General features: G+C 32.7%; 1 protein-coding gene across 1 annotated transcript; it reads right to left on the bottom strand.

The window, feature by feature from the left end:
- Nucleotides 1–174: 174 nt before the first annotated feature.
- Nucleotides 175–3,891, bottom strand: LOC130220414 (interferon alpha-inducible protein 27-like protein 2A). Its single transcript, XM_056452707.1, has 5 exons — nt 3,780–3,891; nt 3,666–3,695; nt 1,483–1,644; nt 686–795; nt 175–556 (listed from the first exon to the last, which is right to left on the bottom strand). Exons 1-4 carry the CDS (start codon nt 3,787–3,789, stop codon nt 707–709), a joined length of 291 nt encoding a protein of 96 aa, XP_056308682.1. The 5' UTR covers nt 3,790–3,891; the 3' UTR covers nt 175–556; nt 686–706.
- Nucleotides 3,892–13,208: the final 9,317 nt, after the last annotated feature.

Raw genomic sequence — 13,208 nt, 5'->3', positions numbered from 1 at the left:
ATAGATTTACAATAACAATAAATAAATAAACAATAAATTAAAGGTGTTCATGTAAATGTGCAAATTTAGGCAAAGTAAGTGATACTTTGTACATGATTGCTTATTTAAATACATGCAAAGTAGAGTGTAAGCAATATTTAAAGCAAGACTAATAAACAAGACTAGAAAGATAAGAACCTTTAAAAAATGAATCAATTTATTTATTTTTAAACAGTTCCAGAACATTTCCCAAGACAAAAAAACAAAACTCTCATCTTAAGAAAGGAATTGAATCTGATCTTGCTTAAAAGAAGATATTGTTTTGTTATATCACACAACTTATAACAAGAGCAAATAATATTTGTAGTACAAGTTTAAAGTGAAAGGTGCATTAATTATACAATTATTAGAATATTTTGAAGGAGTTAGTACATGTCTACATTTATGGCTGTGGGTTAGTTAAATGCTATGTTTGATTAAATAAGTAGTAATATATCATATTGTGAAGTGCTTGTCACGCAGTATGAACTGTATCTCACAGCGGCTCCCACAGTTCTGGCTTCGCCTGCTGCAGCACCTAATGGCAAATTATAACAAGACTTATTTTCAGTTTTTCAGATGCTGTAGTTATGGCTTATCAATTTTATAGTTACAAAAACTGTTACATCAAAACTATTCAATACTCATAATTACTGTGTGGCGTTACCTGCAGCTACTGAAGAACAATCTAAATAAGAGCAAACCACCCAAAAGTGCTAGCCACAGCCCCTATGCCACCAATAACAGCCTGAGCTGCGGCAGGGATTCCAGCAGCACCTGATAAACAAACAAACAAAAATCTGTCAGTCACATCTATAAGAAGAAGAGAAAATTGAGCTGGGATTTAACTACTGCAGAAGTCACTTTATTCACAATCACACACACATTAAAGTTTTAATTTATGAGGACTCTCCATTGATGTAATGCATTTTATATCATTAAAAATGTATATTATATGGCCAACCTCACCCCTACACCTAAACTCAACCCTCATAGGAAATTTGTGGCAAATTTTAAATGTAAAAAGACTCAGTTAAGTATGATTTTTAAGCGTTTTTGAATTACAACAACACAGATGTAGTCATAAGTGAAGTTTTACAAACTAATTTCGAGAGGAGCACATGATATGATTGATCACGGCTGGACTCTCATCCGTAATCAGCAATAAGCCAATCAGATTGATCCAAGCCTACAATAAATAGACCGATTTCACCCTACTGCCTTATCCCCCCCCCATCTCCTCCTTTTACCATGGGGAGCTCTCGAGGCCTACCTGATCTCGGACTCCCTTACATGCTAATTGACCAGGCAGGATTGCCCTGGGCTCAATTATCTCCGAGCTCAGGGTTCTCTAACTGTCCTTGTAAACCACCAAAACAGTACACACACATATGCAAATTACTCCTTTAGCACAGTGATTCAATACAGATACATGGCTTTTATGTGATGTGTATTAAGGCTCACCTGCTGCTTGAAGACCTGCTACCACTGATCCAGCCGCAACTCCTCCTCCGTTTGCTACAGCAGCAGCTGACATCATTGAGGAGGCAATCGAACCTGCAGCAATTCCAGCTCCAGTGAAACCTACAGCTGTTAGAACTACAGGAGCTGCAGCAACTGCTCCGGCTGTTGGCGAGAATGGTAATTTAGTTAACAAAATTAAAAACTAAGACTAAAACTATTGGTCAAAAGACATTTTTTTTTTGTTGTAAACTGAAAAAGAATATTAAAAACCTTCAATAAATGAAAAACTAATGCTGGACAAAGATTAATCATGATGAAACGCATCCAAAATAAAGGTTTGTTTTGACATAATGCATGTCTATGTGTTATATATTTTGTCACACATATACAGTTGAAGTCAGAATTACTAGCCCCCTTTGTATTTATTTTTCTTTTTTTAAATATTTCCCAAATGATGTTGAACAGAGCAAGGAAATTTTCACAGTATGTCTGATAATATTTTTTCTTCTGGAGAAAGTCTTATTTGTTTTATTTCGACTAGAATAAAAGCAGTTTTAAATTTTTTAAACATCATTTTACGGTCAATATTATCAGCTCCTTTAAGCTATATAGATTTTTTTGACAGTCTACAGAGCAAACCATCGTTATACAATAACTTGCCTAATTACCCTAACCTGCCTAGTTAACCTAATTAACCTAGTTAAGCCTTTAAATGTCACTTTAAGCTGTATAGAAGTGTCTTGAAAAATATCTAGTCAAATATTATTTACTGTCATCATGGCAAAAATAAAATAAATCAGTTATTAGAAATGAGTTATTAAAACTATTATGTTTAGAAATGTGTTGAAAAAAATCTCTCCGTTGGGGAAAAAAATAAACAAATTCTGGCTACAGAATTTAAATTTAATCATATACCCATTATTTTATATGTAAATATAATTAAACATTTCTCAAATATATGCATGCATGTGTGAATACATACACTACCTGTCAAAAGTTTGGGGTCAGTTTTATTATTTTTTTCATGTTTTTTTTTCCCCCCAAGAAAATGATTCTGTTCATTGAGGCAGCATTTAATACATGTAAAAAAAATGGTTAAATTGTTAAATATTTATTAATATTTTTAACAACTGCTTTTTTTACTGTGTGTAGTTTCAAATGAAATTATTACTCCAGTCATTATTTCTTATATTACTATTACCATTAATAATAATAATAATAACAACAACAATTAATATTAGAGTGATTTCTGAAGGATCGTGTGACTCTGAAGATTGATCTTTAAAATAATTGGAATAAATTATTAAATTAAATTCTAAACTACTTTTGAACAGTTATTTTACAGTGCAATAACATTTCACAATTTTACAATTCTTACTTCATACAGCCTTCATACAATGTGCAGGAGAAGCTTATTTTAAAACATTTAGAAATCCTACTGACCCCAAACTTTTGGCTGGTACTGTATCTAACTTTTATTTTGGATACAATTTTTTGCGATTAAATTTTACCCAGCACTATGAAAAACAAAACGAAACTTACAACTTTCACAAAAAAAAAGAGCAATTAGCAAAAACTACTTTAAGGAGTTCATACGCACTTATGTGTTGAAAATTCTGATCTATGGCTATTTAGGTTATTACAGTATCTACAAAATATATTTTTGTAATAAACCTTGTTCTATATTTTCTGCTTTTGCTATGATCAGTACAGCATGATCTTTAATATGAATACATTTGTCTGAATTCATCGGACTAGTTTTTTATTTTTATTAAAAATGCAAAACAATAAATAATCTTGGTTTGAGGAAACTAAACATTTATTCCAAAACTCTGGTATATCATTGTCACCTATTAAACACGGATTACTAATAAATAATTGCTATGTGTAATTCTTTTGTGCTCACGTTGTATTGCATAACTCTTTTTTTCTGCTTATTAAGAGCAACTGTAATAAGTAAAGAATATTTCTAGATGATGTAGAATAGGTATAGCTTAATGCAATATTACATGCTGGTGTTTAAATAAAGTAAAAACATGTACAACAACTAATCATTTAAATGTTAGTACATCATAACATGTTCTGGGTCTAAAAATAGCCTATGACACCACAACATTTTGTTTATTCTTGATAAGAAGTATAAAACACGTCAAATCTGAATGACTTCAATATTTGATATTTACCTGCTCCTGCAGCAGCTACGGCGGCGGTAACTTGGGGTCAGAAAAAAATAATAAAGTACTTGTCAATTTTTTGCTGACATTAAAGACTCTAAATTTATATTCAAATATGCTTACGTAAACCCATCTTCCGTCGAGTTTTGGTGAAGAAACTTGGAATGAATTCGGATAGATGTTACACAAATGTTGTTTATAGATGTTACACAGAACTGCAGCAAATGTTAGACCTGCAGCAGCGCTTGCTTAAATAGTTCAGTGGGCGGCAACTTATCGAGAAATGAAACCAACAAATACAAACACTGCTCGTATTTCCCTAACAACGTCAGAAGCTCTTTAATAGCACATCTTAAGTTTTCTTTACAATGAACCACCTTCTTCATACATTCCTCACTTGAAACTGGCTTTGGTTAAAAGCATCTGCTAAGCGACGTGATTTAATGTAAAGTGAAAGACCTTTTTTTTTTCTTTTAAAACTACAACAACAACAAAATATTGGATTTACTAAGCCTAATAAAAATCAATGATGTTGGTAACAATAATCAATAAAAATACTTATCAAGGAATAAAACCGAAAATACAAACAAATGGATCACAAATGTATTTCTCAGTGTCAGAGTCTCTGTAATAACACCTCTTGAGTTCTTTACAATGAATCACCTTCATTCCTTCCTCATTTGTAACTCACTTTGGCTAAAAGCATGTGCTAATGACGGCAAAATCAGACACGAATGTCGCAGCAGAAATTGAGACTCATCAGACCAGACAACTTTATTCCTATCTTCTATTGTCCAATATTGGTGAGCCTGTGCGAACTGTAACTGCGGTCAAGCCAGCCGCGGTTCGGAAAAACACAGTCAAGCCAGCCGCGATTTATATTTTGGTGCGCGCGTATTATTATGATTACGGTAATGTCAGCAGCCACACAGAGAGCGCCCCACAGAGCACTCATTTCGCCCAGAAAAGAAATATTATAACGAAATATCAGTTTCTCCCTCTTTCCTGCCACGTATGCTTTATTAAACAATTTATTAGCTCTTTTTTGACAGTGTTGTTGTTTTAAGAAATGGGTTTCTGGGCTTTTCTGTAATTTCTTTAAGTTTATCTTTTTGCTTCAACTGATTTTATAGCAGATCAAACGGACAGAATAATTATACTATTTCTAAATACCAGGAATGCGTTTCTATTTCTCCTAGCCAACTACAGTACATTGTAAATACGGTTGAATTCAAGTTTATACAACTTGGCTAACCTCAGAAAGTGAATACAGATATAAGTAGTCCAACAAAACGTTGTCTGAGTTACAAATATATGTTTATTTAATTTAAAGGAGATTTAAAAAGGTATGCTTCTTTCAGTATATGGGATATGAGGCAGTATTACACGTTAGATGACTACAAAGACCTAATTTGTTATAAGTAGAATAGAACAACAATATGATCTGATGCAGGAAGTCAAATACTACTGTTTGCATACATATGAAACCTGTTTTACTGCAGTATTTTGGAGAAATGTACCATTAACACACTTTAAAGTGCTATCAAGAAATAAGTAGAAAAAATAAACAAAGCTTGGTTCTGCGACAGTATGTACATGCATACGTCATGTGAAAGACCTCATTTAAATGAGCAGAAGAAAACAATGGACAGGACATCCAATATTATATGCATACCTCATAATAAACCTTCTTACTGCAGCATTTTGGTGAAATGTGCTATTAATGAGCTATAAAGTCTTTAAATTGCTATAAAGACATTGTTTGAATTAAATAAAAGTTGAGTTAAATAAAAGACTGATCTGGTCTGAAACTGGATGTCCCATGCTATATGCATAAATACCACATAAGAATCTTTTTTACAGCACCAATTTGGAGAAATGTAATCATTTAAAATATGTAGAAAAAAAAAACAATGGTCAGGTCTGATAAAGGACATCCTATACTAAACCTCAGATAAAGACTTGTTACTGCAGCGTTTTGGAGAAATTGGGTATTAACATTACTCAAAGTGTTATAAAGACCCCATTTCCAATAAGTAGAAAAAAACAATGGTCAGTTCTTAAATAGGACAACCCATACTATATGTGTACTCCACACGAAACCTTTTTACTGCAGCGTTTTGAAGAAATTGGGTATTAACATTACTCAGTGTTATGAAGACCCCATTTCCAATAAGTAGACAAAAACAATGATGAGTTCCTGTACAGAACATCCCATAAATTATGCATACTTCATATGAAGATATCTTACTTCCGGAATTTGGAGAAATGGGGCATTTACATAATATAAAGTGCTATAAAGACCCAATTTCAAATAAGTAGAAAAAAACAATGGTCAGTTCTTATACAGGACCTCCCATATTATATGTGTACTTCACATGAAACCTTTTTACTGCAGCATTTTGGACAAACTGGTTACTAATATAATTCAAACTGTTATAATGACCCCATTTCTAATAAGTAGAAAAAAACAATAGTCAGTTATTATACAGGACATCGCATACTATATGTGTACTTCACATGAAACCTTCTTACTGCAGTGTTTTGGGGAAACGGGGTATTAACATAATATTAAGTGCTATAAAGACCCCATTTTAAATAAGTAAAAAACAATTATGGTCAGTTCTTATACAGGACATCCCATACTATATGTGTACTTGACATGAAACCTTCTTACTGCAGCGTTTTGAAGAAATTGGTTATTAATATAATTCAAAATGTCATAATGACCCCATTTCTAATAAGTAGAAAAAACAATGGTCAGTTCTTATACAGGACATCCCATACTATTTGTGTACTTAACATGAAACATTCTTACTGCAGCGTTTTAAAGAAATTGAGCATTAATATAATTCAAAATGTTATAAAGACCCCATTTCTAATAAGTAGAAAAAAATAATGGTCAGTTCTTAACCAGGACATCCTATACTATATGTGTACTTTACATAAAACATTCTTACTGCAGCGTTTTGAAGAAATTGGGTATTAATAAATATCAAAATGTTATAAAGACCCCATTTCCAATAAGTAGAATAAAACAATGGTTAGTTCTTATACAGGACATCCCATACTACATGTGTACTTCACATAAAGCCTTTTAACTGCATCATTTTGGAGAAATGGGGTACTAACATAATTCAAAGTGTAATAAAGACCCCATTTGCAATAAGTAGAAAAAAACAATGGTCAGTTCTTATACAGGACATCCCATACTATATGTGTACTTCACATGAAACCTTCTTACTGCAGCGTTTTGGAGAAATTGGGCATTTATATAATTCAAAATGTTATAATGACCCCATTTCTAATAAGTAGAAAAAAATAATAGTCAGTTCTTATACAGGACAACCCATACTATATGTGTACTTCACACGAAACATTCTTACTGCAGCGTTTTAAAGAAATTGAGCGTTAATATAATTAAAAATGTTATAAAGACCCCATTTCTAATAAGTAGAAAAAAATAATGGTCAGTTCTTACCCAGGACATCCCATATTATATGTGTACTTTACATAAAACATTCTTACTGCAGCGTTTTGAAGAAATTGGGTATTAATAAATATCAAAATGTTATAAAGACCCCATTTCCAATAAGTAGAAAAAACAATGGTTAGTTCTTATACAGGACATCCCATACTACATGTGTACTTCACATAAAGCCTTTTAACTGCATCATTTTGGAGAAATGGGGTACTAAAATAATTTAAAGTGTAATAAAGACCCCATTTGCAATAAGTAGAAAAAAACAATGGTCAGTTCTTATACAGGACATCCCATACTATATGTGTACTTCACATGAAGCCTTCTTACTGCAGAGTTTGGAGAATTGGGGTATTAATATAATATAAAGTGCTATAAAGACCCAATTTCAAATAAGTAGAAAAAAACAATGGTCAGATCTTATAAAGGACATCCCATACTGTGTATGTGCTTCACATGAAACCTTTTTACTGCAGCGTTTTGGAGAAATTGGGAATTAATATAATTCAAAATGTTATAATGACCCCATTTCAAATAAGTAGAAAAAAACAATGGTCAGTTCTTATAAAGGACATCCCATACTGTGTATGTGCTTCACATGAAACCTTTTTACTGCAGCGTTTTAGAGAATTTGGGAATTAATATAATTCAAAATGTTATAATGACCCCATTTCTAATAAGTAGAAAAAAACAATAGTCAGTTCTTATACAGGACAACCCATACTATATGTGTACTTTACATGAAACCTTTTTACTGCAGCATTTTGGAGAAAAAAGGTAATAATATACTTCAAAATGTCATAATGACCCTATTTCCAATAAGTAGAAAAAACAATGGTCAGTTCTTATACAGGACATCCCATATTTTATGTGTACTTCACATGAAACCTTCTTACTGCAGCGTTTTGGAGAAATGGGGTACTAACATAATTCAAAGTGTAATAAAAACCCCATTTGCAATAAGTAGAAAAAAAATGGTCAGTTCTTATACAGGACATCCCATACTATATGTGTACTTCACATGAAACCTTTTTACTGCATCATTTTGAAGAAATTGGGTATTAATATAATTCAAAATGTTATAATGACCCCATTTGCAATAAGTAGAAAAAACAATGGTCAGTTCTTATACAGGACATCCCATATTTTATGTGTACTTCACATGAAACCTTCTTAGTGCAGCGTTTTGGAGAAATGGGGTACTAACATAATTCAAAGTGTAATAAAGACCCCATTTGCAATAAGTAGAAAAAAAAATGGTCAGTTCTTATACAGGACATCCCATACTATATGTGTACTTCACATGAAACCTTTTTACTGCATCATTTTGAAGAAATTGGGTATTAATATAATTCAAAATGTCATAATGACCCCATTTCCAATAAGTAGAAAAAAACAATGGTCAGTTCTTATACAGGACATCCCATACTATATGTGTACTTCACATGAAACCTTTTTACTGCAGCGTTTTGGAGAAATTGGGAATTAATATAATTCAAAATGTTATAATGACCCCATTTCTAATAAGTAGAAAAAAACAATAGTCAGTTCTTATACAGGACAACCCATACTATATTTGTACTTTACATGAAACATTCTTACTGCAGCGTTTTAAAGAAATTGGGTATTAATAAATATTAAAATGTTATAAAGACCCCATTTCCAATAAGTAGAAAAAAACAATGGTCAGTTCTTATACAGGACATCTCATGCTATATGTGTACTTCACATAAAGCCTTTTTACTGCATCATTTTGGAGAAATGGGGTATTAACATATTATAAAGTGCTATAAAGACCCCATTTCAAATAAGTAGAAAAAACAATGGTCAGTTCTTATACAGGACATCTCATGCTATATGTGTACTTCACATAAAGCCTTCTTACTGCACCATTTTGGAGAAATGGGGTATTAACATTATAAAAAGTGCTATAAAGACCCCATTTCAAATAAGTAGAAAAGAATTATGGTCAGTTCTTATACAAGACATCCCATACTATATGTGTACTTGACATAAAACCTTTTTACTAAATCATTTTGGAGAAATTGGGTAATAACATATTATAAAGTGCTATAAAGACCCCATTTCAAATAAGTAGAAAAAAACAATGGTCAGTTCTTATACAGGACATCCTATACTATATGTGTACTTCACATAAAGCCTTTTTACTGCATCATTTTAGAAAAAAGAATGTATTAGCATAATATAAAGTAGTATAAAAACCCAATTTCAAATAAGAAGAAAAAAACAATGGTCAGTTCTTATACAGGACATCCCATACTATGTGTGTACTTCACATAAAGCCTTTTTACTGCATCATTTTGGAGAAATGGGGTATTAACCTAATTAAAAGTGCTATAAAGACCCCATTGCCAACAAATAGAACAAAACAATGGTCCATTCTTGTACATAATGTGCCTCATATGAAACCTTCCTATTGCCGCATTTTGAAGAAAGAGGCAATTAACATACTTTAAAGTGCTACAAAGACCCCATTTCTAAAAATTAGAGAAAAAAAAACATTGGTCAGTTCTTTTACAGGACGTCCCATACTATATGTGTACTTCACATTAAACCTTCTTACAGCAGTGTTTTGTAGAAATGGGGTTTAACAATTTAAAGTGCTATAAAGACCCTATTTCTTGTAAGTAGAAGAAAACAATGGTCATTTCTTATGCAGGACGTCTCATAATATATGCGTACTTCACATGAACACTTGTTACTGCACTCTTTTGGAGAATTGGGATGTCATTACTTTTCAGATGGCTATAAACACCCCATTTAATAAGTACAAAAAATGGTCAGTTCTTGTACATATGAAGACTTCTTCCTGCAGCATTTTGATAAAAAGTGCAGTTAACATACTTTAAAGTCCTATATTGACCCAATTTCTAATTAGTAGAAAACAATAATCAGTCGTGTACAGGACATCCAATGATATATACATATCTCAGACGAAGACTTGTTACTGCAGCGTTTTGGAGAAATGGGACATTATTACCTTTCAGATTGCTACAAACACCTCATTTCTAATAAGAAAAAAAGAACAGTCATCTCTTGTAGGAAATTATATGCATACCTCATAAGAAGACTTGTTACTGCAGTGTTCTGGAGTATTGGGACATTATTACTCTTAAGATGACTATAAAGTGCCCATTTCTAGTTTTTAGTAGAATAAAATAATGGTCAGTTTTGATACAGGACGAATGTGTCAAGCACAGACAGCACATCACAGTTTTCTACATCTCCAATGTGTCAAGGACAGACAAAATTGCAGTTCCCTTCCTGCTGAGGGACACTATTTATTGACCTCCATAGTATTTTTATTTTTTATTTTTTATAGTCAGTGGTTACCAGTTTTTAGTTTAATTCAAAATATCTTCTTTTGTGTTCAACAAAAGAAAGGAACTCATAAATGTTCGTAACCATTTTATTGTGAGTGAATAGTGTGTTCGTTTTCACTTTTGGGTAAACTATCTCTATAAAATTAACCAAACATATCAAGTTGCTTTGTCTTTGTAGTCTACATTTGGAGCAGAACCACTCATAATCCCCAATAATAGCATTTTGTAGTAATGCCACAATAATAGCTCCACACAGTTGGGATGATGCCATCAACCCAACTGACCATTGAATTGACCATTGAAGAACTGACCGTTTATTTTTTTACTTATTAGAAATGGGGTCAGCATAGCCATCTAAAAGGTAATTATGTCCCTTTTCTCTAAAACACTGTAGTAAGAAGTCTTCATATGAGGTACGCCTCTAGTATGGGATGTCCTTTTTAAGAACAGACCATTGTTTTTTTCCATTTATTAGAAATCGGATCTTTATAGCACTTTATATTATGTTAATGTCCAATTTCTCCAAATCTGTACAATTTGACGTCTTCATATGAAGTATGTACATAGAATAGGAAGTCTTGTATGAAAACTGCCCATTGTTTTCTTCTACTTATTAGACATTGGGTCTTTATGACACTTTGAATGTTGTGATTACCCCATTTCTCCAAAATGCTGCAGTACGAAGTTTTCATGTACAGTATGCAAATACTATGGAATGTCATGAACATGAACTGCCCATTGTTTTCTTCAACTTGTTAGACATTGGGTATTTAAAACACTTTATATAATGTTTATTCCCCAATTCTCCAAAAACACTGCAGTAGCAAGTCTTCATCTGAGGTATACATGTAGTATGGGATGTCCTGTACAAGAACTGACCGCTGTTTTTATCTACTTATTAGAAATGAGGTCTTTATAGTACTTCAAGTTGATACCTATTTCTCCAAAAAAATGCCCCAGTAAGATGGCTTCATGTAAAGTATGCATATAGTATGGGACGTCCTGTACAAAAACATACAGCACTTTATATTATGTTAATGCCAATTCTCCAAAAAGTTCATATTAGGAATGCATACAGTATGGGATGTCCTCTACGATTATGCGGCAATAAGAAGAGCTGAGCATTGTTTTTTCTACTTTTTAGAAAAGGGGTCTTTAAAGACTTTTATATTGTTAATACCCCATTTCTCCAAAATGCTGCAGTAAGAAGTTATCACATGAAGTATGCATAAAGTATAGGACGTCCTGTATGATAACTGACTATTGTTTTTTTCTACGTATTATTAACGGGGTCTTTATACTGTAGCACTTTATATTATGTTAATGCCCCATTTCTCTAAAATGTAGCAGTAAGAAGGTTTCATATTATGTATCATTTATTATGGGACGTCCTCTACAAAAACTGACCATTTTTTTCTTCTACTTCTTAGAAATGGTCTGTTTAACACTTTGAATTATGTTATTACCCAATTTCTTCAAAATGATGCAGTAAGAAATTTTCACATGAAGTATGCGTATAGTATAGGACGTCCTGTATAAAAACTGACCATTGTTTTCTTCTACTTATTAGAAATTGGCTCTTTATAACATTTTGATATTTATTAATAACCTTTTTTTCCCAAAATGCTGCTGTAAAAAGGTTTCATGTTAAGTACACAAATAGTATGGGATGTCCTGTAATGTTAATACCCCATATCAGACAGCATGGTGGCAGAAGGTCACTGGTTCGAGCCTTGGCTGGGCCAGTTGGCATTTCTGTGTGGAGTTTGCATGTTCTCCCTGTGTTCGCGTGGGTTTCCTCTAGGTGTTCCGTTTTCTCCCACAAGTCCAAAAACATGTGATATAGGTGAATTGGGTAAGCTAAATTGTCTGTAGATTATGTGTTTGAATGAGTGTGTATGGATGTTTCCCAGTGATGGGTTGCAGCTGGAAGGGCATTCGCTACGTAAAACATGTGCTGGATAAGTTGGCGGTTCATTCCGTTGTGGCGAACCCCAGATTAATAATGGCATTAAGCCAAAAAGATACTAAATTAATGAATGAATAATACCCCGTTTCTCCAAAATGCTGCAGTAACAAGGTTTCATATAAAGTATGCATATAGTATAGGTCATCCTAAATGAGAACTGACCATTGTTTTCTTCTATTTATTGGAAATGGGGTCTTTATAACACTTTACATGATATAATACCCTGTTTCTCTAAAAAGCTGCAGTAAGAACGGTTTCATGGGAAGTACATATATGGGATGTCCTGTATAAGAACTGACCATTGTTCTTTCTACTTATTGCAAATGCGGTCTTTATAACACTTTGAATTATATTATAACCAATTTCTCCAAAATGCTGCAGTAAAAAGGTTTCATGTGAAGTACACATATAGTATTGGATGTCACGTCTAAGAACTGACCATTGCCTTTTTTCTACTTATTTGAATTGGGTCTTTGTAACATTTTGAATTATATTAATAACTAATTTCTCCAAAACACTGCAGTAAAATGGTTTCATGTGAAGTACACATATAGTACGGATGTCCTGTTTAAGAACTGACCATAGTTTTTTTTCTCCTAATTGAAAGGGGTCTGTATAGCACTTTATAATATGTTAAGCACAATTTCTCCAAATTGCTGGAGTAGAAGTCTTCATATGAAGTATGCCTATTGTAAGGGTTGTTGATCATTGTTTTTGTCCATCTATTGGAAATGGGTCTTTATAACACTTTGAATAAG

This window comes from Danio aesculapii, unplaced genomic scaffold (genome assembly GCF_903798145.1).
Source record: "Danio aesculapii unplaced genomic scaffold, fDanAes4.1, whole genome shotgun sequence".
NCBI classification, from domain to species: domain Eukaryota; kingdom Metazoa; phylum Chordata; class Actinopteri; order Cypriniformes; family Danionidae; genus Danio; species Danio aesculapii.
Note: the sequence above shows the minus strand (reverse complement) of the source record. Positions and strands in the feature narration are given on the sequence as shown.